The sequence below is a fragment of the Camelus bactrianus genome, chromosome 20 (assembly GCF_048773025.1).
Source record: "Camelus bactrianus isolate YW-2024 breed Bactrian camel chromosome 20, ASM4877302v1, whole genome shotgun sequence".
Classification (NCBI taxonomy): Eukaryota; Metazoa; Chordata; class Mammalia; order Artiodactyla; family Camelidae; genus Camelus; species Camelus bactrianus.
The window spans coordinates 22,238,458-22,264,243 of record NC_133558.1 but is presented as its reverse complement, the minus strand read 5'-3'; the positions used below and the strand labels follow the sequence as shown (position 1 = coordinate 22,264,243).

General features: G+C 36.2%; 1 protein-coding gene across 5 annotated transcripts in view; it reads left to right on the top strand.

The window, feature by feature from the left end:
* The window catches only part of ILRUN (inflammation and lipid regulator with UBA-like and NBR1-like domains), a 92,988-nt gene that overhangs the window by 16,203 nt on the left and 50,999 nt on the right, over positions 1 to 25,786 (top strand). For all 5 annotated transcript variants that reach the window (XM_074348517.1, XM_074348515.1, XM_074348518.1 and 2 more), the window contains exon 2: positions 20,454 to 20,608. In XM_074348517.1, the coding sequence (XP_074204618.1) occupies positions 20,454 to 20,608 (155 nt within the window). The remainder of the gene's footprint in view (positions 1 to 20,453; positions 20,609 to 25,786) is intronic.

The following is a 25,786-nucleotide window of genomic DNA, read 5'->3' as shown; positions in this document are numbered from 1 at the left end:
CCAAGGGAAATAATTGTCTTGAGTTTTTGGTTTTCTCAGTCTCTTAAGATATTTTATTTTATTGGTTTTTTTTTTCAGTGGAGGTACTAGGGATTGAACCCAGAACCTGGCATATGTTAAGCACACACTCCACCACTGAGCTATACCCCAACTCTCTTAAGATATTTTAAAAATACTTGATTTATTATGTAAGTTTCAGGTGTACAGCATTATAGTTCAACATCTATATACAAAATATACAGAAATTCTTTTTTTTTCTTTATAGGGATCAGATTTTTAAGTTATCCTCAAACTCCTTGCAAACTATGAATCTCTTTTCACTAGGTTTTCAGTAGGTTCAGGTGTTCTATCAGTTTTATCTTTTCGAAGAAGTCTCTTCCAGGGTGTTTAACCTACTATGATTTGGACTGGTTGAACTTGAGGTTGGCTGTTCTCCTGGGTACCCTGGGGGTTTCTTTTATACTCTATCCACTGTGTTGGAACCCCTGTTTCCTGGACCCCACTTTTTAAAACCCCAGTTTTTAAAAACTTCAGGAGAGTGCAGAGGAGATAAATTTGAGACATTTATATTCTGAAACTGTTATCTCTGATGTTTAGTTAATATCCTAAGTTTGGTTTGTTGGCAGTTTTAAGATTGGGAATATTTTTCTCAGAATTTTGAAGGCACTGTTTGTCTTCTATTTTTCAATGGAAATGTTGAAATGTGATACTGTCCTGATTCTTTGTTCTTTGAATGAATTCTGTTTTTTCCCCTTCTGGAAGCTTTTGATAACTTTGCTGTCTCCAGTGTCCTGAAATGCATCAGCACGTGTTCTCTTACACTGTGCTCAGTTTTGGGGAGCCCTTTTAGTCTGGAAACTGTCCTTCTTGTTCTTGGAAAATTTCTTCTTTTTTTCCAATTTTATTAAGATGTAACTCACATAGAGTTATAAGGTGTGCCGCATAATGATTTGACTTACATACATCGTGAAATGATTATCACAGTAAGTTTAGTAAACACTTGTCATCTCATATAGGTACAGAATTAAAGAAATAGAAAACAAATTTTTTCTTGTAGTGAGAACTCTTAGAATTTACTGTCTTAATAACTTTCATATATAACATACAGCAGTGTTATTTATATTTATCATGTTGTACATTGCATCAGTAATATATATGGTAGTTTGTACCTTTTGATTGCCTTCATCCAGTTCCTCTTTCTGCCTCTGGTAACCATAAATCTGATCTTGTTTTCAAAGAGTTTGTTTTTGAAGTATAATTGACCTATAACTCTGTATCAGTTCCTGTTATACAACATAGTAATTTGGAATGTCTGTACATTTCACAATGATCACCACGATAAGTCTTATAAGTCTAGTTATGATATATCATCATACAAAGATATTACATAGTTTTTGATTATATTCCCCGCACTGTACATTTCATACCTGTGACTCATTTAATTTGCAACTAGAAGTTTGTACCTCATAATCTTCCTCATTTCTTTCTTTCCTCCCCCTACTCCCTTTTCTCTGGCAACCACTTGTTCTCTATATCTGTTTCTGTTTTGTTATATTTTTTCATTTCTTTTATAGATCTTGGACAATGTCTTGAATTAATCCTTTGATTCCCCCCACCCCCCTTTATTTTCTCTGTTCTCTTTTCTTAGAGATCCCATTTTTCAGGTATTGGATTTTCTGGTCTGGTCCTCTATCTGTGTTATCTTTTCTCTTTTCACCTTTTGACAAAATTTTTGGACTGTTTTCTAAGATATCCTCAGTGTTATGTTCTTTAAGTTGCTTTTTCTGTTTACTTTCTTTAGTTTTTTTTTTTTTCTTTTCATATTAAGTGCTTTACCTTAAGTATTTCTTGGTTCTTGGCTATCTACGTCTATTTAAGAGGAAGACACAAAAAGTGGGTTGGAAGTTGTGCGCCTGACTGTAGGGTTTGTTATCTGAGGACGGTGTAACAGCTCCACCCATTTCCTCCAAGGTGGGGCAGTCACCAGGCTATGTAGTGTGTAGACTATATTAGGATATCTGAGGTCTGTTGGGTTAAGGCAAATGCGTAACTTCTCCTGTTTTTATCCATATCTTCACTTCACTTGTAGGATACCTGGTGCTTTTAATTTTTGAACCTTTTGGGGGAATCCTCATTTTAAGTTGGGTTGCTTCTCTACCTATCCCCACTGCTGGCTGAAGAGGAGTGAGGAGTTGACTTTCTCAGGTCGGCTAAGTCATTTACCACTTGTCTGTCTGCTTTCTAGCAACCCAGATGTTGCCTCCTCACTTGTGCATTTTGTCCTTGTAAATTTATGACTTCCCCTGCCATTTGCCTTAGTTCATTCAGGCTGTTATCACAAAAATATCATAGACTTGTAAACAACAAGTGACTTGTAAACAAAGATTTATTTTTCATAGGTCTGAAGGCTAGGAAGTCCAAGATCAGGGTGCTAGCAAGCTGATTTGATGTTTGGTGAGGGCCCAATTCCCAGTTTATAGATGACTGACTTCTGGCTCTAACCCCCTGTGGTGGAAGGGGTGAGAGAGTTCTCAAGAGTGACATTTATAAGGACACTAATCCCATTCCTGCAGGCTTCACCTTTATAATCTTATCACCTCCTAAAGGGCCCACCTTCTAATACTATCATATTAGGAGTTAGGGTTTCAACAAATGAATTTTGAGGGGACACAAACATTCATTCAGTCCATAGCACCATACCTATATTTTAAGAGGGTTTTGGGAGAGAGCTGAGGCTAATGCATGCAGTTTTTAATTGGAAGCAGAAAAGAAGCATTGGGTTTGCACCTAAAATTTTTTATTCTGCCTTTTCATTCTTATTATGATTTATCTGGTCATTTAGATATGATATAAAATTTTGATATAGCAGTTAAATAATTGATCAAGTTGTGATGTTATATTTGAATAGTTTTCCTTCACCAAGATGAATCTACTTTTACCTGAAGGACAAATTATAAATGGTTATCTCTGGCTATAAGATTACATAGTTGGTTTTTATTTTCTTTTTTATACTTTAATTCTTTTTCTTTTTCACTTTAATTCCCACATTTTCTTTTTTTTAAATTAATCAATTTTTATTGAAGTATAATTGGTTTACAATGTTGTATTAATTTCTGGTATACGGAATAAGTGATTCAGTTATACATATATATATTCCTTTTCATATTCTTTTTAATTATAGGCTATTAAAAGGTATTGAATATAGTTCCCTGTGCTATACAGAAGGACCTTGTTGTTTATTTATTTTGTATGTAGCAGTTACTATCTGCAAATCTCAAGTTCTCAATTTTTCCCTTCCCACCCCCTTTTGCCCTGGTAAACCTAAATTTGTTTTCTGTGTCTGTGAGTCTATGTGAGTCTGTGAGTTTTATAAATAAGTTGATTTGTGTCTTTTTTTTTTTTTTTTTACATTCCACATATAAGTGATATATGATATTTCTCTTTCTCTGTCTGATTTACTTCACTTAGTATTATGGTCTCTAGGTCCATCTATGTTGCTGCAAATGATATTATTTCATTCTTTTTTATGACTGAGTAGTATTCCTGTGTGTGTGTGTGTGTGTGTGTGTGTGTGTGTGTGTGTACATCACAGCTTTATCCATTCGTCTGTTGATGGACGTTTAGGTAGCTTTCATGTCTTGGCTATTATAAAAAGTGCTGCTTTGAACATTGGGGTACACGTATCTTTTTGAATTAGAATCTTCATCTTTTCCAGATACATGCCCAGGAGTGGGATTGCTGGATCATATGGTAACTCTTATTTTTCATTTTCATAAGGAACCTCCATACTGTTCTCCATAGTGGCTGCACTGATTTAGCCCCTAACTTTTTATTTTGAAGAATTTCAAAACTATAAAAGAGTTCAAAGACTAGTACAATGACTACCTATATAATTACCATTTTACCACATTTGCTTTATTTATTTATTTGTTTTCTACATTTGCTTTATTTTTAAAGCATCTTTATTGAAGTATAATTTACATACCTTAAATTAACCCATTTAAAATAGTTGATTTTTGGTAAGTTTACAGAACTGAGCAACCATCACTTCAATCCAGCTGTATATTTTCATCATTCCAATAAGATTTCTTCTGTTTGTTTACAGTTAATCCCCATTCCTACTCCCAGGCCTAAGGCAACCACTAATCTGTTCTCTGTCTCTCAATAGTTGCCTTTTCTTTACTTTTTGTATCTGTTGGCTTTGTATCTGGCTTCTTTCACTTAGCATAATGTTTATGAAGTTTATTCATGTTTTAGCATGGATCAGTATTTTGTTCATTTTTATTGCTGAGTAATTTTCCATTGTATGGATATATCACATTTCGTTTATCCATTTACCAGTTGATGGACTTTTGGGTTTTTCTACTTCTTGGCTGTTATGAATAAAACTGCTACGAACATTCACTTGTAAGAATGTTTTAACTTCTAGATAGATACCTAGGAAAGGATTGCTATTTTGTATTGTTGTATTTAACTTTTTAAGAAACTGCCAAATTGTTTTCCAAAGTAACTATCATTTTATGTTCCCATCAGCAATGTATGAGAGTTCTTTTTATGGATTTTATACATTTTTTTCCCTGAACTATTTGAGATAAATTGCAGAGATCATGGTATTTCACCCCTTAGTCCTTCAGCAAATCTATCCTAAGAACAAGGTCATCATCCTACATAATATCATTGTCACTCCCAAGGCATTTAGCATGAAAATAAATGATAGTATTATTCAATGTATAGTCTATATCTAGATTTCCCTATTTGTTCTCTGAATGCCCTTATAACTTTTTTTTTTCAATTGAGAATCTTCTCAGGCATCTCATGTTACATTGGTTGTTATGTCTGTAATTTAGAATAGGCCCTTACCTTTGTCATTTGCATGTTTTATGACATTGATATTTTTTAAGAGCAGAGGCCATTTGTCCTCTAGAGTGTCCCATATTGTTGATTAGTCTGATTGTTTCCTCATAGTTAGATTCAGGTTATATGTTTTTTTTTCCCCCTTTCTTTCTTGTTAGAAATAATAGGTAGATAATTCTGCATCTTATGTTGCATCACGTCAGGAGGCATCTGCTGTTAGTTTGTCCCATTATTGTTACTAAATTTGAGTATTTAGTTAAGACAGTGTCCACCTGTTTTTCTCCTTTGTAATTAATAAGTAATCTGTTAGAGAATAGGAGAATATCCTTTTCCCTAGCAGTCTTTCTCCTGCTTTAGTAGCCATTGATGATCCTTGCTTGAGTGGTTTGTTGCCTAGTGGTTGCAAAAAGATAATTTTCCAAATCTGTTGTTCCTTCTACTTTTATTAGTTGGCAGTCTTTAGTAAAGATACTGGTAATTTTTGAATGGAAATTATCATAGTCGTGAAGGATCTTATGGTGAATGAATCAGATTTTTGGTTATTTGTCTTAATAGTGTGGAGCTATGTGTATTTACCTTACTCTCAGCCACAGGGGATTGAAAGAAAAGGTTCTGGAGAGAGATCTCCTTGACCTTTGTGAAGCTTGAAATACATAAACTCCTTCACTGTGTTTTCATTATTTGGGGATGTTTGCTGTTTTTCTCTCTCTGAGAGACCACTCTGTTTTAGGAAGAATCAGAAAAAGCTACAGAAATATTTTTTCCTGAGTTTTTAAAAAAATTAGTTTCTTTTTGGAAACCAAGTTAGGTTGTGTGTGTGTGTGTTTTCATGTTTCTTTGGATGGTTTTGTGATTTTGGGGGGGATGGTAGTAATTTAACTGGTGGTAATTATGCAGTGTCATGCAAAGTAGTTATTTTAAAAAATCCTTTTCTTCTGTAATGTATAAGAAATGCCATAGTTGGATGAGCTGTCCAAACCTGACTGCTTTTCATGGGCAGTTGGCTGTCCAGACATGAAACATTAACAGAGTATGTGAGACTGTAAGTGTCATAGGATTTTTACAGGAAATATTCTTTAAATGTTGTCTTCCTTGTTCTCAGTGATCAGTTACTACTAAAAATGACAGCAATTTCTGACATATTTATACTGTTGTTTCATTGGTTTGTAAAAGAATAAGCGACCTGGCCCTCTCAGGTTTATGAACTGTGGTAAAAATCTGCCTTTATTGTAATCTTTCTCCAAGTTCCATCCAATTTAATTTAGTCTTCCAGCTATAAAGTACGTAGCTTTTTAAGCTACCTATCTCACATGTACCAGCGAAAAGCCAAATATAGACACAGAGTATTTGGAGATGGGTTGGCTGCAGAATGAGCAGAGTAGGCATTAATGCCATGTGACATTATTTGGTGGTGATGATAACATTGCATTGGCTTTGTTCATCATATTACATAGAACTTGGACAACTTTTATTTGCCTCTTTGTTCTTAGAGGAGAGAATAAGATAACATAGGGTCTTAGACATATGTACTCTAGTGTGCATTTTGGGAGGTGAAGTATGCTGAGGTTTACTTTTGTGTTATCTCTAAATATGGTATGGCCAGTGTGGTTCTTTAGGGAAGATGAAACTGAAGACTTTGAAGCTAGCCCCTGTAGCACACTGTCAGGAAATCTCTAGGCAAGACATATTGGTCAGGTGTGGAGCGTTTTAATCAAAAGTGTATGTAAAAGGTGTGTGATTTCTTTTCAAAGCCCCTGTATTTTTCTTTATATGCAGAAGCAGCAGCTAGATTCGAGAGTGGAATGTTGGTTTAAAATTTAGCTTTTTGACACTTTTCCCTTTAAAAAAGGTTTATAGTGTTTTTTAGAAAATAGGTCTCTGACTAGGCTGTAGGCTAAGACACATTTTGGCCATTGCTGACTTACTCTAAGCTCTTTGTGCAGTAAACACACTTTTAAAACCATAATTATAGATTTACCTGATCATTTCGTAACTGCTCCTTTAAATTATGTCCCAAAGAAAGTTTCATGAACAACAATAAACCACAAATGTTTTGTTTGTGAAGATAGTTTTGTCTGAATCACGTTTTCTGTTTGTCATTCTGGAACTTTTTGGGTATCATACATTTTCATGTCTTCTCTGGGCAAGTGTTTTAGTATCTTCAGAAATTTCAATTAGCACTGAATCTAGTGATTATTTACCTTTTCAGGAAGTATCCATGACAGTTAAATGGTGTGGAAGGCGAGAAGAATAGGAGTTAACTTTCTAAATGTGCATCTTTAATGGATAATTGAGTTCTTGAAAGCAGAATTATGATGAAGGAAATGACTCAGCAGAGTACAGCACCTTTTTAATTGTAACCTTTCTTTAAGCCTACTTTTATATTCATAGTTTTTTTTTTTTGTATGCGAAGCATTTTCAAATATACAGTATAGTAGAAAGAATAATACAATGAATAGCCATTGTATTTGTTTTTTGCTGCTGTTAAATGACCACAAAATTAGGGGTTTTAAAAAAACACTAATTTATGATTTTACAGTTATGGAGTTCAGAAGTCCAAAATGAGTCTCACTGGGCTAAAATTAAGGTGTTATCAGGGCTGTGTTCTTGCTAGAGAATCTTTTTCCTTGCCTTTTCCCACATCCGGGGGCCACACTCCTTGGCTTATAGCCTCATTTCTCCATCTTCAAAGCCAGCATATCTTGTGAGTGCTCACACTGCTCTCTCTTTGGTTCTCTCTTCCAATTTCCTCTTCCACTTTTAAGGAAGTGATTACATTGAGTTCACCTGGATAATACAGGCTAATGTTCCTATATCGAGGTCACCTGATTAGCAACCTGAATTCTCCTTTGCCACTAACATAGCACATACACATGTATGTTATGGGGATTAAGACATTATTGGGATGATGAAATGTTCTGAAACATGGTGATGGTTTTACAGTTAAATAACTTTACTAAAAATCATTGAATTATGCATTTGAAATAGGTGAATTTTATGTTACATAAGTCATACTTCAATAAAATTTTTTAACTTTTAGATTCTCTCCGTTGCTTTTAGGAGTAAGTACAAATTTCTTAATGAAGTATATTGCTCTCATCCTAATTAAAATTTTTTGAAATTGTAAAATACACATGACATAGAATTTACCAGCTTAACCATTTCTAAGTGTATACAGTTCAGTAGAATTAACCATGTTGTGCAACCTATCTCCAGAACTTTTTCATCTTGTGAAACTGAAACTCTGTACCCATTAAACAGTAACTCCTCATTTCCCCCTTTCCTCAGCCCCTGTCAGTCATCATTTTACTTTCTGTTTCTATGAATTTGACTACTCTAGATACCTCATATAAGTGAATAATATACTATTTGTAGTTTATAGCCCGGATACTATGAGAAAAACTCATTCTCAATTTCAGTTCCAAATTCCTAGGTGCCCCCACCCCCATGTTAACTCTGGAATGACCTCACTCTGTACTAAGGGGTCCTGTGTGGAAGTGGGGGCATTGCCTAAACAAGTAACAACTACATTAACAACTCTCATTCCCCCTCTCAAATGGGAGATGACTCCTAGTCAGGTCCAGCTATCATACTGTAACTTCTGTTGTACCAGGTTCCCCACCAACTGAAGGTCTCTGGGTGAAAGCTGTGCTTTCCCTAGTTAGGTCTTGATTGGTCCAGGTATACATTTGCATGCTCTTGCACTCTGTGGGTTAAACGATACATTTTTGTTGTTGTTGTCATTCCTCTGTCCTCCGTTAATATAGAAATACCTCAGAGATACTGCTGGTTTGGTTCCAGACCGATGCAATACAGAGAATATTGCCATAAAACAAGTTACACAAACTTTTTGGTTTCCTAGTGCATATGAAAGTTATGTTTATGCTATAGTCTCTTAAGTGTGCAATAGTGTTATGTCTAGAAAAACAATGTACATACCTTAATTTAAAAGACTATTGTCAAAAACCAGTAACTATCACTCTGAACCTTCAGTAAGTTGTAATCTTTTGCTGGTGGAGGGTCTTGCCTCAGTGTTGAGGGCTGCTGGCTGATGAACGTGGTGGTTGCTGAAGCCTGGCGCAGCTGGGGCAGTTTCTTAGAGTAAGACAACAATGAAGTTTGCCGCATCAACTGACTCTTTCTTTCACAAATGATTTCTCTGTAGCATGCAGTGCTGTTTGATAGCATTTTGCCCACGGTAGACCTTCTTCCAAAATTAGGAGCCAGTCCTCTCAAACCCTGCCACTGCTTTATCAACTAAGTTTATGTAATATTCTGAGTCCTTTATTATCACTTCTATAGTCCTCACAGCATCTTCACCAGAAGCAGATTCCACCTCAAGAAACCACTTTTCTTTGCTCATCCACAAGAAGTAACTCCGCAACCGTTCAAGTTTTAGCCTGAGATTGCTGCGATTCAGTCACATCTTGAGGTTCTCAAGTTCTAGTTCTAGTTCTCTTGCTTCATCCACCACATCTGCGGTTACTTCCTCTGCTGAAGTCTTGAACCCCTCGATGTCATCCATGAGGGTTGCAATCAACTTCTTCCAAACTCCTGTTCATGTTGATATTCTGACCTCTTCCCATGAATCACCAATGTTCTTAATGGCACCTAGAATGGTGAATCCTTTCCAGAGGGATTTACTTTGTCTAGATCCATCAGAGGAATCACTATGGCAGCTACAGCCTCATGAAATGTATTTCTCAAAGAACTTGAAAGACTTGGAAGTTGAAATGACTCCTTGATCCATGGCTGCAGAATGGATGTTGTGTTGGCAGGCATGAAAACAATATGAATGTCATTGGGTATCTCCATCAGAGCTCCTGGGTGATTAGGAGCATTGTCCATGAGCAGTCATATTTTGAAAGGAATCTTTCTCTGAGCAATAGGTCTTAATAGTAAACCATGTTGTAAACAGATGTGCATTCATCCAGGCTTTGTTGTTCCAATTACAGAGCATAGGCAGAGTAGATTTAGCAAAATTTGTAAGGGCCCTAGGGTTTTCAGAATGGTAAATGAGCATGAAATTGGCTTCAATTTTAAAGCCACCAGCTGCACTAGCTCCTTACAAGAGGGTCATCCTCTCCTTTGAAGCTTTGAAGCCTTGAAGCCAGGCCTTGACTTCTCTCTAGCCATGAAATTCCTCGATGGTATCTTCTTCTAATAAAAGACTTGTTTTACCTACTTTGAAAATCTGTTGTTTAGAGTCACCTTCTTAGCTAGATCTTCTGGATAACTTACTGCCGCTTCTACATCAGCACTTGCCGCTTCACCTTGCACTTTTCTGTTATGGAGATGGCTTCTTTCCTTAAACTTTAAGACCCAACCTCTGGTCGCTTTAACCTTTTTTTCTGCCGTTTCCTCACCTCTCCGTTTTCACAGAGTTGGAGAGAGTTAGGGCCTTGCTCTGCATTAGGCTTTGGCTTAAGGGAATGTTGTGGCTGTTTGATCTGCTATCTAGATCACCCAAACTTTTTCCATATCAGCAATAAGGCAGGTTCACTTTCTTATGATTTGTGTGTTCACTGGAGTAGCACTTTTCATTTGCATCAATGACTTTTCCTTTGCTTTCACAACTTGGCTGCTTGGTACAAGCAACCTGGCTTCTGGTCTGTCGTGGCTTCCGACATGCCTTCCTCACTGAGCTTAATCATGTCTAGGTTTTCTTTTAAAGTGAGACGTGTGTGACTCTTCCTTTCACTTGAACACGTAGAGACCACTGTAGGGTTATCAGTTAGCCTAATTTCAATATTGTTGTGTCTCAGGGAATAGGGAGGCCCAAGGAGAGGAAGAGACATGGGGAAATGGCTGTTTGGTGGAGTGGTCAGAACACACACAACATATATCAGTTAAGTTCGCAGTCTTATGTGGGTTCAGTTCATGGCATCCCAAAACAATTACAATAGAAACATCAAAGATCACTGATCACAGATCACCGTAACAAGTATAATAATAATGAAAAAGTTGGAAATACTGTGAGAATTACCAAAATGTGACACAGACACAAAGTGAGTAATTACTGTTGGAAAAATGGTACCAACAGACTTGCTTACTGCAGGGTTGTCATAAACCTTCAATTCATAAAAAACGCGATCATCTGTGAAGCACAATAATGCAAGTTCAATAAAATGAGGTATGTCTGTAGTCCCAGTATAAAATTTTAATGGGAAAATTTGATAAAAAGAAGGGAAAAATGCGATTGGCCGTTTAACAACTTGGGGGTTGGGGTTCCAGCCTCCATGCAGATGAAAATATGTGTATAACTTATATTTGGCCCTCCATATCAACAATTCCAAATCCATGGGTTCCACCAATCTCTGATCGTGTAGTACTGTAGTATCTACTGTTAAAAAAATATCTGAGTGTTGTGGACCTGCACAGCTCAACTTGTGTTGTTGAAGGGTCAACTGTATTTTGGTCACTAGTGTATTCCATTCTACAGATATTTATTAAACACCTTCTATAATACCATGCACTATTCTCAGCCTGGGAAATGCAAGCAGAGAGAATACAAGGTATGTATTATCTTCTGTAGGGCAGGAGCAGTAAAATACAGTCAGCAGGTATCATGGTCACCTGTTAACTCATTTCACTGGTGGAGAACTGAAGGCCTTGGCCTGGCTTTCTCCAGAAAAAATTCCTGTATCTGTTATTCCTCATGACCATACTTGAGAGGAGCACAGGGGGTATAGGGGCAGAGTGGGAGGTAGTCCCTTTATGAGGGCCATGCTGCTCTAGCTTTCCCCCTCCTATAAGATGCTACTTTTTTGGCCCTAGGGCTTGACTAGAGTATAATAATTATAGGCTCCTGATGATAGAATTCCTTTAAACCTTAAGTTCACCCTTTATCCATTTCATATTTGGGCATTCCCTTTGATAAATAACCAATGCCAATAATATTATAATTAGATTTTAGTCTCTAAGATTGCCAAAGAGAATTGCTAGGCCTGGGTTAGGTCCCTTGGCTCTGCTTATCTTTCCAGATTAAAGGTCTCTACTCAGGACATGGATGGATAATTCTGGATTTAGAGCTTTCTCAAATCTTCTGTGGAATGTCATCCCCTACATTTCCCCTCTCCTCAGCTGTATTTCTTTGAGATATGCTCTATAATGAGGGGGAGGGGATGGCAGTTTGGGGGACCCTTTGAGAAGTGTTTTGAAAGGGTCTGTTTTACAGTGTATTCATCAGGGCCTCAGTTTCTTAGTTATGCAGAGAATTCAGTTGTTGAAATTCAGCAAAGTCTCTAATTAATCTGACCATTACAGGTTTTAGATCTTTGGCGTTAGGCAGAAAGTTTAATTTATCTTGTGTGTCATATCTTCTCTCAGGAAGGCTAGATTGGATTGGGTTGTGTTTTGCAGGTTGGATTGTCTTGCAGAACCTTACTGAAGTTTGCACAGTCTTCTGTGGGCAGTTTCCTTTATATTGTCCAAGCTCCTAAAGCTCCATCTGGCTTTTGAATGCATATGCAGTATAACCAGTTGCTTTGCACATACGAGGATTACTACCTTTGTAAACTGAGAGGAAGGGGAGCCCATTTCTTCCTACCTCACCTTGACTTTGTTATTCATTGTGGGTTTTTACCTTTCACAATGCTTTAGTCTTGTATCAGTTAGGACTTTATTGGAGGTGGTGAATAGAACCCCTGTCTTAAACTAGCCTGATTAAAAATGAGAACTAATAATGATACCGGAATATCTTGGAACCTGAGTTGGCAGTTTGTCAGGCCTCTCTTTTTCTGGCTGCTTGTGAGTTTGTGTTGTTCTTTCAACTGTCATACATCTGTATGCTTTTGCACATTCTCTCCCTCTATCTGAAATGCCCCTTTACTCCCCTTCTCTAGGTGGTTAACCAGTGCATCGAGGTACAGTTCTGTTGTTACCTGGTTGATGAAGCTTTCCCTGAATTCCTCAGTTTGAGTTAGGCATTTTCTCTTCTGTACTTTTATAATTCTTGGTTATATTTCTTCTCTGACATTTACTGCATTGAATTGTGATTACTGAGTTTCAAATCTTTCTTAATAGATTGTTCTTTGGTAGCAAAGACTTTGTCATGCTTATCTTTACATTTCTAGTACCTGGAGTCATGAGTGAGTGAAAACTTAAATCAAAGAAATATAAAAGAAAACTATTATACTTGTTGATTAACAGATAGGGGAAAAGTTTTTGTGTTTATAATTAGTTTGACTAATTCTGACATAAGTATTGTTGATTCCTTCAGTCCTAGAAACTGTTTAGTGGGAATAGGAAATATTTTTTAGGGTGATCAGGACAAAAGCATACCATACTTGAGTTATGGTGTGGTACAGTGCATGTCTCAACTTGTTCACCCACTCAATTTCCCATATCTGAGCTTTGTTGATTATTGCACCTGCCATGCAAGTGTCACCAAGGGCTAGCTAGGATCACAAATAGGGCAGAATCCCACTCATACCCAAGAGTTTGTCCAACTTTGTCTCTTAAAAATGTTTGATCTTATCACCTGTACCTGGTACAGCTAGGTAACCACAGGCAAAAAAAAAAAAAAAAAAAAAAAAAGTTAGATCTCTACTTGACTCCTTATACGAGAATTAACTGGTGGATCAATGACCTAAGAATAAAAACTAAACAATGAAACTGTTAAAAGAAACATAGGGATAAATCTTCATGACCTTGGATTTGGTGTTCAGTTCTTAGATTTGACATCAAAGTCACGAGTGACAAAAGAAAAACTAGATAAATTAGACTTCAACAAAATTAAAAACTTTCATGCATCAAAAGACATAATCAAGAGGGAGTGTATAGCTCAGAGGTAGACCATGTGCTTAGCATGCACAAGGTCCTGGTTCAATCCCTAGTACCTCCGTTAAAGAGAAAAAAGACATCAAGAAAATGAAAAGACAGTCCACATAATGGGAGAAAATATTTGTAAATCATATGTCTGATAAGGATTTGGTATCCAGAATATATAAGGAACTCTTACAACTGAACAACAGGAAGATAAGCAACCCGGTCAAAAAAATGCACAAAGGATTTGAATAGACATGTCTCCAAAGAGGATATACAAATAGCCAACAAATATATGAAAAGTTAGGATCCTTGGTCATCAAGGAAATGAAAATCAAAACCACAGTCAGATATCACTTCAAAAAAGAAAAGTGTTGGCAAGTATGTGGAGAAATAGGACCATTTGCCTTGTACATTATTGATGGAAATGTCAAATGGTTCAGCTGTGGAAAATAGTTTGGTGGTTTTTCAAAAAGTTAAATATAGAATTACATGTGACACTGAAGAACTACTACTAGGTATATATCTAAGGAAATGAACACATATTCCCACACAGACATTTGCATATGAATTTTTATTATAGCATTACTTGTAATAGTCAAAAGGTAGAAACAACTCAAATGCCCATAAGCAGATTAGTGGATAGACAAAATGTGATATGTACATGTAATGGATTATTATTTAGCCACTAAGAGGAATGAAATACTAATCAACATGCTACCATTTGGGATGAATCTCAGAAAATTAAGTGGATTCGCAGATACTGACTGGTATATATAAAATAGATAAACAAGTTTATACTGTATAGCACAGGGAAATATATTCAATATCTTCTAGTAGCTTATGGTGAAAAAGAATATGAAAATGAATATATGTACATTCATGTATGACTGAAGAATTGTGCTGTACCCCAGAAATTGACACAACATTGTAAACTGACTATACCTCAGTTAAAAAAAAAATGGAAGAAGCCAGATGCAGAAGGTTGCATATTGTTATGATTCCTTTTATATAAACTATGCAGAATAGGCAAATTCGCAGACACAAAGAGCATGTTAGTGGCTGTCAGGGGATACGGGGGGAAGGAAGAATGAGGCAAGATTACTTAATGTATATGGGGTGTTCTTTAATGGGTATGAGGTGATTTAAAAGTTTAGAAAGTAGAGAGAGGTGGTAGAGAGTCTCAGTTGTTTTAAAAAAGGAAAAATAGTTTAATCCTGACATATTAGCCAAAGACATTTAGAAATAAAACTCTGCAATATCAGTGTTGAATTGCTTTATCCTCAGAACCTGCACACCACCCCCAAGAATAATAACCACCATAAACAATAAGCCAATTGTATTTTCTCAAATGACAATACCCAATGTAAGATAGCTCTGGGGTTGCCTAATTTAGGGATTCAACTATATCATCAAGGACACGGCTATGATTTCTCTTTTTCTAATCTAGCATCCTCAACTATTAGCCTCATCCTCTTTAGGTCTCCTGAGTTTCCTTCATGTTCCCCAGATGGCTGCAGTCATTCAAATGCACCAAATTTTTTAATATCTTCCAGTGGTGGGAAAGAAAAGATACCTTTTCTTTTTTCTGTTCTCTTTGTTTTTAATTTACTTTTTTATTATAAACTTTTCAAACCTACAGAAAACTTTAAAGAATCAGAATATATACCCTTCTCCTTATCACCTATTTCAACAACAGTGGTTAACATTTTTGCTGTAATTTGTTTTCTCTATATAAATTTTTTTTGAGTTATTTTTAAGTTGTAGACATCATGACCCTTCATCCTTAAATATTTCTGCATGCTTCTCTTAAAATGAGGACATTCTCTTACATAACCACATAATAAGATAATTTACAAAAATTCTCTACTGCTAAAAATGTTTTAAATTTCCTCCGTTGCCCCCAAATGTATCATTTATAACCTTTTTTGGTTGTTTTTCTGTTATAGAATCAGAAGCCAATCAAGGACCATATATTGCATTTGATTGCTACTCTCTTTAAATCTAGAACAGTGCCACTGCCTTGGTTTTTCATGGCAGAATGCTAGTTTTTTACTTTCTGTTCAGAAAAAGTATATCTACTGATGTTAGTTAGAAGGACCAGTTCTAAAAAGTGATAAAACTAATAGGTCAATAAATAGCCAGGAAAAGAAGAGAGAAGAAACAGTCTTGGATTTGCTGGGGCTCTAAGAAGTAAGTAGATGCTGGTATGAATTTTGTTGCCCCTCTCAATGAAATCTTTCACAAGTTTCTTTCTTTTTAAGGCTTACTGTCTTCACATACTAAATAGTATCATCTATGAGTTAATTTTTGGTTTGAAAATATTTCAAGTCTTCTTTGGCCCAACTTCTGTTCCGTACCTGCGTTCATCTTTGTTTTAATGAAATTCTTTGTTTCTTCCTAGGCCTTAAAATTCACAGTAGTCACAAGTATGTATTTTTTGACCCTGGTTTTCGGTCTTCCAAGTTAGATGCCTGTTGAATTGATGTTGGAAAGCCCTAGTAAGAACCTCTGTCTAAAACAGATCCTTTTTCTAGTCAGGTTTTTTCAGTCATTTAAAGATAGTAAGATCTTCCTGATTCCTGGATGGGTTAGTGCCTTAGTAGCAGTATCCTTGACATTCCATGGGTGAGGGAAACTTCTTCAAATTTGGAATAAGTATTGCTTGAAGCCTGAAGATGCTCTTGTTTGTGTTTAAGTGGATCGATTCATTATTCTGATTTCCTTTTTTATGTTCAAATAAGATGGATAGTTGTTTTTTTCCCTTATAAATCATTTGGATCCTTTTGAGTTTCTTCCTTGTTCAGAGAATGGAAAGAGAAGGTATCTAATTTTATTTTGCTGAGAATCTGAGCTAATACTCAGACTTCTGGTATTCCCTCTTCAATTCTGATTTCCTGGTTTTCTTAACTATTTTCTGCCCCCATATTTTTGGAATAATGTTCCTGACTGTATATTGTGTACATAAATGATTTTTCTTCATAAGACCATTAATCTGACTTATGTTTGTATACATAGTACAAAAATAAATGTTCTCTGTGAATATGTGCAATATCAGGTGTTTGACCATTTTCAAGAATTCAGCTTAATGAGTAGTTACAACTAATTCATTTATAGAATTCATAGTGGTAATTAATATGTTCTTAAGAAAATTAGGTGTTCAGAATGTTAGTAGATAATTGGAAAATTCTGGGTAAATTTAAAGTTTTATGCCTTTAAATAGATGTGGCTCTGAGTTCTACTAATAATTGACTTTCTGGCCTGGGGCAAGTCATTTACCTGTCAGTGCATCTCTGGCCTCATCTATAAAATGAAGGTTGGACAGTATTGTTTATGAGTTACAAAATTGCATTTCATCAAGAAACATATCAACATCACCAAACTCTTCTGCTCTAAATCAGGTTAACCTGATTATCAGTGTAGTTGAACTATGTTGTGTACCAGTCCCGTTTTTTTTACCCTACCTTAGAAAAGCTGCCTTAGACTGATAAGCCTCAGTGTGAGAGATAGTTGGAGTTACCCTTGTTTGAAAGTTTCCCTGGTTTGATGGGCTTAAAGCTTTATAAAAACGGATAGGGCCCTTTTCTGTTTTGCTGTCCATTCTATAACTAGTCCAAGGTTGAGTGCCTAGCATATGGATAAATGTTCATTAATTAAATATTTGTTGCATGAATGACTGCCACCCTAGGGCATTACACACATTGCCTCATGCAGTCTTCACAGCTAGGCTTATAACACCAACTTTGTAATATAAAATATAAGCCAACCTTATAGAAGAAAACCTCAGCACGTGGATAAACTGACACAGATGCTTAGCTGCTTGTTCATAGCCCCACAGCCAGGTGTAGGAGCTCCCTCTAAACAAAGCCATTTGAAAGTTTACCATTTTAACCATTTTAAAGTATATAGTTCTGTGGCATAAAGTATATTCACAATGTTGTATAACCGTCACCATCATTTATTTTAGACTCTGCCTTTTCCCTCCCTGTTACGCTGTCTCCTTTGTTCTTTAGGGTGTTTTAACCATCTGAAATTGCAGTAAAGGCTTTTCCTGAGCAAAAATACTTAAGGAACCTGGAAGTTTAAACTTTCAGGCTGGACTGAATACTAAGTTTGTGTTCTCCCTTTTCTATGTCCTCAGCCAATTCTGTTTCATGTAGAATTTCTTATTGGCTAATAATAGTTGAGTATTACGTTGTTTTGAATGGGAATACATGCTATCATGTCTACTTGTTCTCACAGTGAATTAGAGCTGTTTAGTCTATTCCTACTGTTTCTTAGCCAATGAGGCTGTGATCTAAATGGTCTTAGTGCTGATGAGCTGTGTACCCACATTTTGAGCTGTGTGCCTGCCTGAGGGGTTTAGACTACCACCCAGCTATCATCCACACTCTGCCTTGTACTTGGAGAAACGAATATGCTTTGTCATCCTTCACTCCTGCTTCCTTCCAGAAGTCTAGTTCACTACTTTCAGTTTCACTTTAGGCTTGAAAAATGTTTTTTAATCTTCCTCTGGCTGAATTTCGTGTATAATACAGGTACAAGTAAGCAGTTTTGTTGGTTTGGCTGTTGGAAGAGTTGGAATGTGTGAAAGGAGATTTTAGGAGGGGGATGGATCTGCCTAAGTAGGGTTGCTGGACTTTTCCATTTGTTAGTGTTTGTACAGACAGAAGTCCTGTCTGATATCAGGCAGAGCCAACTGGTGAAATATGACACAGGCTGAGGGTGAGAATTGGCATTTGTCCCGAGTGCACAAATAGTTTCTTCCCTCTCAAGCATATTTTACAGCCAAGTGAACAGAAGACAATTCAGCAGGCTATTTGCTGGAGATCTTTGTCAAAAAAATTATCTTTGCAAAAAGGTGGACACTTAGCTTTTACAAAAAGTTTTCAGAAGAACAAAACGCAAACTAGACTTACTTTTCTCTCCCTCATTTTATCCCTGATCTCTAGGGGTAAGGCTGATTCCACATGTACTCCGAAACCTGTTTATGGGTGGTATGGGATGGGCCTCCCCAAAGTTTGACCAGTCACATATTCTTCACTTTGGATCACAGTCAGCTAGATAAGGAAGTTGCTGGAAAGACTAAAGTCCAAACCTTCCTATTGAGTGATCAAGCAAACAGGCACAATTTGGACCCTGGCCCGGCTCAGCTCCATGTAAGTTTTATCCAGCACACACACGACAGGCCGGCAGTTGGTGGTGGCATAATTCCACTCATTACTGGCTAATACTACAGGCTGCCATTGCGTGAGGCTTGACCTGAGGTAGCTGCTCTAAATATAGCTTTCCTTTCTGGCAGCTGCAAACACCTGGAAGAACAGGCAGGCCCCCAGCAGAAAGTATTTTCTGTTAATAGCATGTCTGTTGAACAGTTGTGTACTGTCAGAGGGTATTTCATGCTATGTTTATGCATAATTAAAAACAACCCACTGAATCCAGTGGTTTATGGTTGGGTTATGTTTAGAAAAATGTAATTTGTGTTGTTGTCTACTGTGGGGACTAGGCATGATGTCACGAGTTTGAGGAAGACCATAAGAGAAGCAGTTAATGTAATTACCAGCAATTTCTTTGATCTCTGTAATGAACACAGCTTACTTAAACCCCTTAGTGGCCTTTGGTTTCTGGCACTGCTGAACCAAGCTGTCAATCGTGATTCTGTTCAGTTGGAACTTTGGTTTGTGTGCTTGGTAGTTCCTTCTGACATAAAGGAGTTTATGAATAATTAGAAAGAACACCAACATTTACAAAATGATGCTTCGAAGAAGAAACTACAATGGCTTATAAACATGTAAAAGATATTTAAACTCTCTGGTAAAAAGAGAAAACCATTTTAAGACCCCACTGAGATCTTATTTTTTATCAGATCAACCAAAATCCAAAATGTTGGACAAACACTGTTGATGAGTAAGTGGGGTAGTAGACCCTCTTGTACATCCTTGGTGGGAATATTTATTGAGTATATAACTTTTTTATTGAGGGAAGTTTAGGTATATGTGATAGAGCCATAAATATATGCCCTTTGACCCAGCAGTATCACTTGTAGGGATTTATCCTACCGATGCGCTTGTACGTATAACTGTATGCGCTTAAGCTTATATATGGAAGAACTAAAGATTGGAAACAAACTAAAAGTAGACTGGTTACATAAATAATGATGTATCCATACAGTGGATACAGCTGTAAAAAACAGGATACTCACTGTGAACTGACTTAGGAGGGAATAAAGCAAAGGGCAGTGTATAATATGCTACTGGTTGTATAAGAAGGGGGGAAATAACAATATATATCATTTGCTTGTATATGCATAAGGAAGTTCTGAAAGGATATTTAAGAAAGTAATGTGAATGAATGATTCCCTGTGTGTATGTGTGTATGTAGGAAAGAACAGATAAGATGGCTATTTTTTACTGCATGAAACTTGGTAACCATATGCAGGTACTGCTTTTTAAAAAAATTAATTAGAATGTTTTAAAAAATGGAGCCTCTTTGAATTTTAGTCAGAGGAGCTCCTTTTTTATTGACTTCCTTAAGCAAACTTGCTATCCTTGTGGGTAAGAGGGAGATTTCCTTACGTTGTTGCTGATGGTGCTAATGTTTATTACTTGTTATGTGGGTACCTTGGGAAGAAAATAATGCACAAGTTTATTGATACTGGTGTTTTTCCTGTTGTTCCTCAGCCAGAATCAGTAGCTCTGTGAAGATTTACATACCAGGAGCCTTCTATTCACAGGTTCTGTAACACACCCTAAGAAACAGTCTCTTTCCTTTTGTTTGACAGGATAATGTGCTCTGGAGAGGACTGAAGTCTTTTTCTTTTTCTTTTTTTGTAGGAACCTACAAGCAGCAATTGGCGCCTATTATGACTTTGAGAGCCCAAACATCAGTGTGCCCTCTATGTCCTTTGTTGAAGATGTCACCATAGGTGAAGGAGAGTCAATACCTCCTGATACTCAGTTTATAAAAACATGGCGGATCCAGAATTCTGGTAATGTATAATAAGCAATCTTTCTTGCTCCGTTTTCCGTTTCTTAGCAGTTAAAAAAAAATAAGGAAGTGTTTTAGTTTGAAGTACGTGATTGTATAACGGAGCTTTCTCCTATACATGATGTAGCATTTTCTTATACTAGCGTGATGACCCAAATATCAATGAAATATCTGTCCCATAGATTAGGAGGTATTTGGGTCTTGATGACATTTAAACACAATTCAATATTCTTTTGAAACTGGGAGCCAGGTCTGTGTGTTGTGGTGGTGGTGTCTCCACCTGTACATTTTTACTCCATCATTTTATTTCTGCTCTAATTAATTTTGCAGTTATTTCCAGTAGGCTAGAGGAAGTACATCCTTGAATAAAACAAGGTAGTTAGAACTGTGAGCATCTGCTCTGTTGAAAGCTCATTTCTTTGCAACCACAAGGATGACTATCTGAAATTTTCATTGAGCTATCTCAGATGTTAACACCATTTTGAAAAATAGTGTAAGAAGTATAGTGATTTGCCCAGAATGGAAAAGATGGAAAGATTGAGAAATTGTTTTTTTTTTAAAGCATTCTTTTGATATACTGCTGACTTTAAGAAAAATTTAACATAAATTAACTGTAGTTCTTTGAAAATAATATCTGAATATGTATCTAGTAACTGTTTACTTTTTTAACTTGATAAAGTCTTTTCTAATAACTTAAAATTTGAATGAGTTTAGTATTTCTTGTCCTATATAATAACAATTTATGCTGACTAGGTGAGGATGCTTTAAACTACTTATTAATGAGGACTTACAAAGAAATTCTAAGAGATAGAAAACTAGGTAAAAGGAGTATTTAGCTAAAAATTTGTGGGAGTTGGGGAACCCTGTCTATCAAGGTAATCTGATATGAGATGATACAAAACTCTGGGGACTCAAACCTACTAAAGTACCCTTTATTTGCTTTTCAGTTCTTTATACTTCAGTTCTTTTATAATGGGGAAAGACTGTCTAAACTAGCCTTTTATATAATAATTAACATACCAAATTGTTATGCTTAGTTTTTCTGGCTTATTTGGAAGTAACTAGCTTGGATGGAGGTTTGGTGTGTCACTGATCAAATATACATAATCTGGATTGACCCAGTGTTGTAGATGACTGGGGACATCAGTGGCTTTGTAAATATTCATTAGCTTCTTTTCTTTTTTGGTTATAACAATGTGGTGCATTGTTAGTTTGAGAGGCACATGGTAATATGGGAAAACATGTATTTTCCATTTTTTGTGAAATTCTTTTTCAGAGTTTGATTATCTTTACTTTGCCTAATTTCTCATCTTTCTTAATGTTGCCTGCTTTTAAAAATATTCTTTAAAAAAATCTCTTTAGGTCAGTTTATATTCATTATGTTTCTTCTCTGAATTACTAAAATCTGTGTTATTGATCAAAAATGCTTTTGAATCCAAGACATGAATTTTTAAAATGAGTAATGTTTGTTTAGAAAGTATAATTTGTTAAAATTTTTGTTTATTTAAAAAAATTAACCCAAGACCATGTTTCCTTAATAATGAAAACCCTGGAGATGTTCTGGCTTTCCATGAGTTCATTATAGTGGTTTTAAATATTAAAAGTTCTTAGAATACTGTTGAAATGTTTTACATATCTGGTTCCAGAATAACCATTTTATATTTCAGAAAGCCTCTTAATGTATCTACTCACTCACTACACATTTCTTTGGGTTATTGGAAGATTGGTTAATGGGGATTGATATAAAATGAATAGAATGTCAAATCAGAACCCCAAAGAGCTTGCCTTTCTCCTTGACTTGGAGAAAATCTGTTTTGTTGGGGCTGGCTGCTTTTTCCTCCTGCCTTTGCACAGTAACTCCAGTTTAAAACAACCTCTGGATCTGCAGCCTTTCTTCATATAAAAGGACATTTTTGTTCCCGTACACCTCTTGAAAAGTTGGGCAACAGTTGCTAGAGATTGTACCTTTCAGGGTACTTTTAACAAATAGGTTCTTTTTCTTCTGAAATTGTTCCATCAGTTGTAAAACAGTTTTGTATCTGTAAACTAAATGCTCTCCATTTGATTAAAGAGAAATTGGCCTCCCATAACTAAGTGACAGATACATTACTAGAGAGAGAGGGAAAGCACGCACATGCACTGGTTCTGCAGCATCATTCTGATCTGGCCTGAGTTCTTTCTGGTAGTAGAGTAGAAACACAGAGCTAGGGTAGGCCTTAGCTCTTTCTCCTCTGGCTTTCTTACTGTCATTCATGACCTTCTCTAAGAGATAGTGCTCACCGAAAGAGTTTCATGAATAATTTTCATGGGACCTCTCTGTTGTCATGTTTTAGGCATACCAGGCATTCAGATTTACAATGGTGAGATTGATAGGAACTGCATATAGCTGTCCCAGCAGCTTCCCCAAAGAAGATAAATGTCACACATTGTTTAAAATTGAACGCCTAATATTTTTTAGGTCCTTAGAATCAGACCATAGAAAAAACAGAAGTAAGATATTTAATGACATAAATACAGAATTCCAGAATCCAAACTTTTGGCACTATATAAGTTTTAGAAGTTGGGGAAACTTGAGCAGGAATCCTTACAACTGGAGTTTAAAATGAAAAATTGAAACTGTCCCTCTGAAGATGAAAGTACTTTACCAACACTTACAGCTTCTCAGTTGTTACAACCATGCTTTGTTGTCCAGCTGTATGCAGTGAATGTTAAACTAAGCGTATTATAACTGGTGTTTCTCTGACTTTAAGGAAGTAGTTGTGATTGTCAATGAGAGAGTGGCTTCAGAGTCATCTTTATTTTCTGAACCGTATAGAAGTTAATATAAACAAGAATTGGGGATAAAAGATTTGAGAAAGAACAGCCATTCCCTCCATTTTTCTTTTGTCTCCTTAAAATAGTTAAGTTTCTACCTTTCTTTTCAGTATAACTTTAGAGAAGATAATTCAGCTTCATTCATTCAACAAATTTTATTATGTTCCAGTTATTTTATCAGAAGAAAATGGTGACAAGATCAATGACAGTCCGTGTTTGCATGTAGCTTTATTTGAAATGCAGTCTCCAGACTTATAGGGGCTAAAAAGAGTATCTTCTTTGAGGCTTGTTGTCTGTATTATTGCTCTTTGAATGTTCCTTATTGTCTCCAAACTATTTCTGTAATCTTTTATACCCAGGCTTTCTGGAACTGATGGACTTTTATTTCATTTTGCTATGCTCTCTGTCATCTCAGAATTGCCACCCAACAGGTTCTTTTGTTTTGTTTTGTTTTGACTTTTAAAAAAATAAAATTATATTCCATGATAACTGGAGAATCACAGCCTTAGTCATACATGCTTGAGATACCTTGGAAAGTCATAGAACACAGATTAGTCTTTCTTCTAGATATATATCTCCCTCATTAAGCCAGTTTGTAACAGACTTAATTTGAAACCCTGTTGTATGTTATACTTCTCAAATCCAGATTTTTCAGGTTTGCTCAGTGTGGTAGACCAAACATTCTCATCAGTATTTCCCTTCCTTCTGTATCGAGTCAGTGTCATTGATCTTCTCAGAGATGCCTGAGCTGACAATTGGAGCTGTAAGAACTATACGTTATAGTGAACTGTTGGTAATTCTCAGAAGGCAGATTATTGGTTCTTCATTTTATAGCAAATTAATACTTTCGAGTTGATGGTGCATAACTTTTCTACTTTTTTCTTTAAAAGATTCTCCAAATACCACATCAGTAGGGTCTGACATACTAAAAAACCATAGCTGCATAATTGTTAATAATTTAATGATTTACCAACTCAGTCTCCTGAGAATATAGCAGTACTCCCTCTTTTGCATTGGTGAGAGATCCAACTGTCTCAGCTGCTTGTGGTTGTCTGCCCAGGACAGCCAAGTATTTCCCATACTCAAGACAGTTTTGGTTTTCCATGTTTCCTTAAAAGTTCAAAAACAGACATTCTTGGGTTTTCATATAAATGGATATTGTCTTGTTACAGATGTATGTGTATATGTTTTAAAGATAATTGTGAATTCAGCTCTATAACAGTAGTTTAATTTTCTTTTTGGGTCTTAGTCTTTAAAGACTGATGTTTTCTAAGGTGCTTCATGTTGGCTGGTACTGTTCTTGACCTAAGACAAGTGATGCTTTTTCCAGGCCACAGGCCCCAGAAATGAAAAACAGAATTTGCCTGTATTGCTAGTATATCATCCACAAACTTTTCACCAGCAGCAGTTGAATTTTATAGTGTTAACTTAAGAGGGCACTTTTAGTGACCACTGCTTCATCTGCTACCCCTAAGATCCAGGAGGCACAGAAGATGCTGTTCATTATGGGGCTGAGATCTCAGCAGTAGAGCATTGGTTGCTTTTCTCTCTGGTTCTCTTTTCAGTAGTAAGCCATCGAGTGTATCAGAACCAGCTGGTACTTCGAGAATAAGGTACTGAAGTATCCTTGAGTGCTGTTAGAAGTTTCAAGCATGCTGTGTCCTGAGAGTCCTGCTGTATCCAGCTTTTCATAGTGATTTATTATTTTTTATTTTTTGTTGAGGGGGTAATTAGGTTTCTTACTTATTTTAGAGGAGGTACTGGGGATTGAACCCAGGACCTTGTGTGTGCTAAGCACGTGCTCTACCACTTGAGCTATACCCTCCCCCTCATAGTGATTTATTTTTATAATGAGTGTATATTTATATATATTTATATATATATATTAATATATATAACATAAATGTATATTAATATATATTTTAAAAGATACAGAGGTTTCTGTCTACAGTAAGAAGGAGTATATATATAGGAGAGACTTCACAGGAAAGATCACATTTAATCACTGTGTGGCTACTATGACTGGTCAGAAGTCAGTGTATAGATTTCACATTTGAATTAGTAAGGCATACAATCAAAGAAGGTCCGTACCACTTACAAAGAAGGGAAAGACATTTCTCCCAAAGCCAGTTCTCTATCTTGCCATTTCTATTCTTTCTACAAGCACCTCTGGCTGGTGTCATCAGCCCTCAGACCTAGGGTCATTGTGCTGTTATCAGGGGAGTTCACTCCACTGTTCATATTTTCCCCATTACTATTTGAATCTGAAAATGAAACCGTCACTTGACTCCTCTGTCTTATTTGCAGAGTATCTTGAGCCTCGATCTTTTCATAGTTAGGGACTCCAGAAGAAAAGTCATAGATC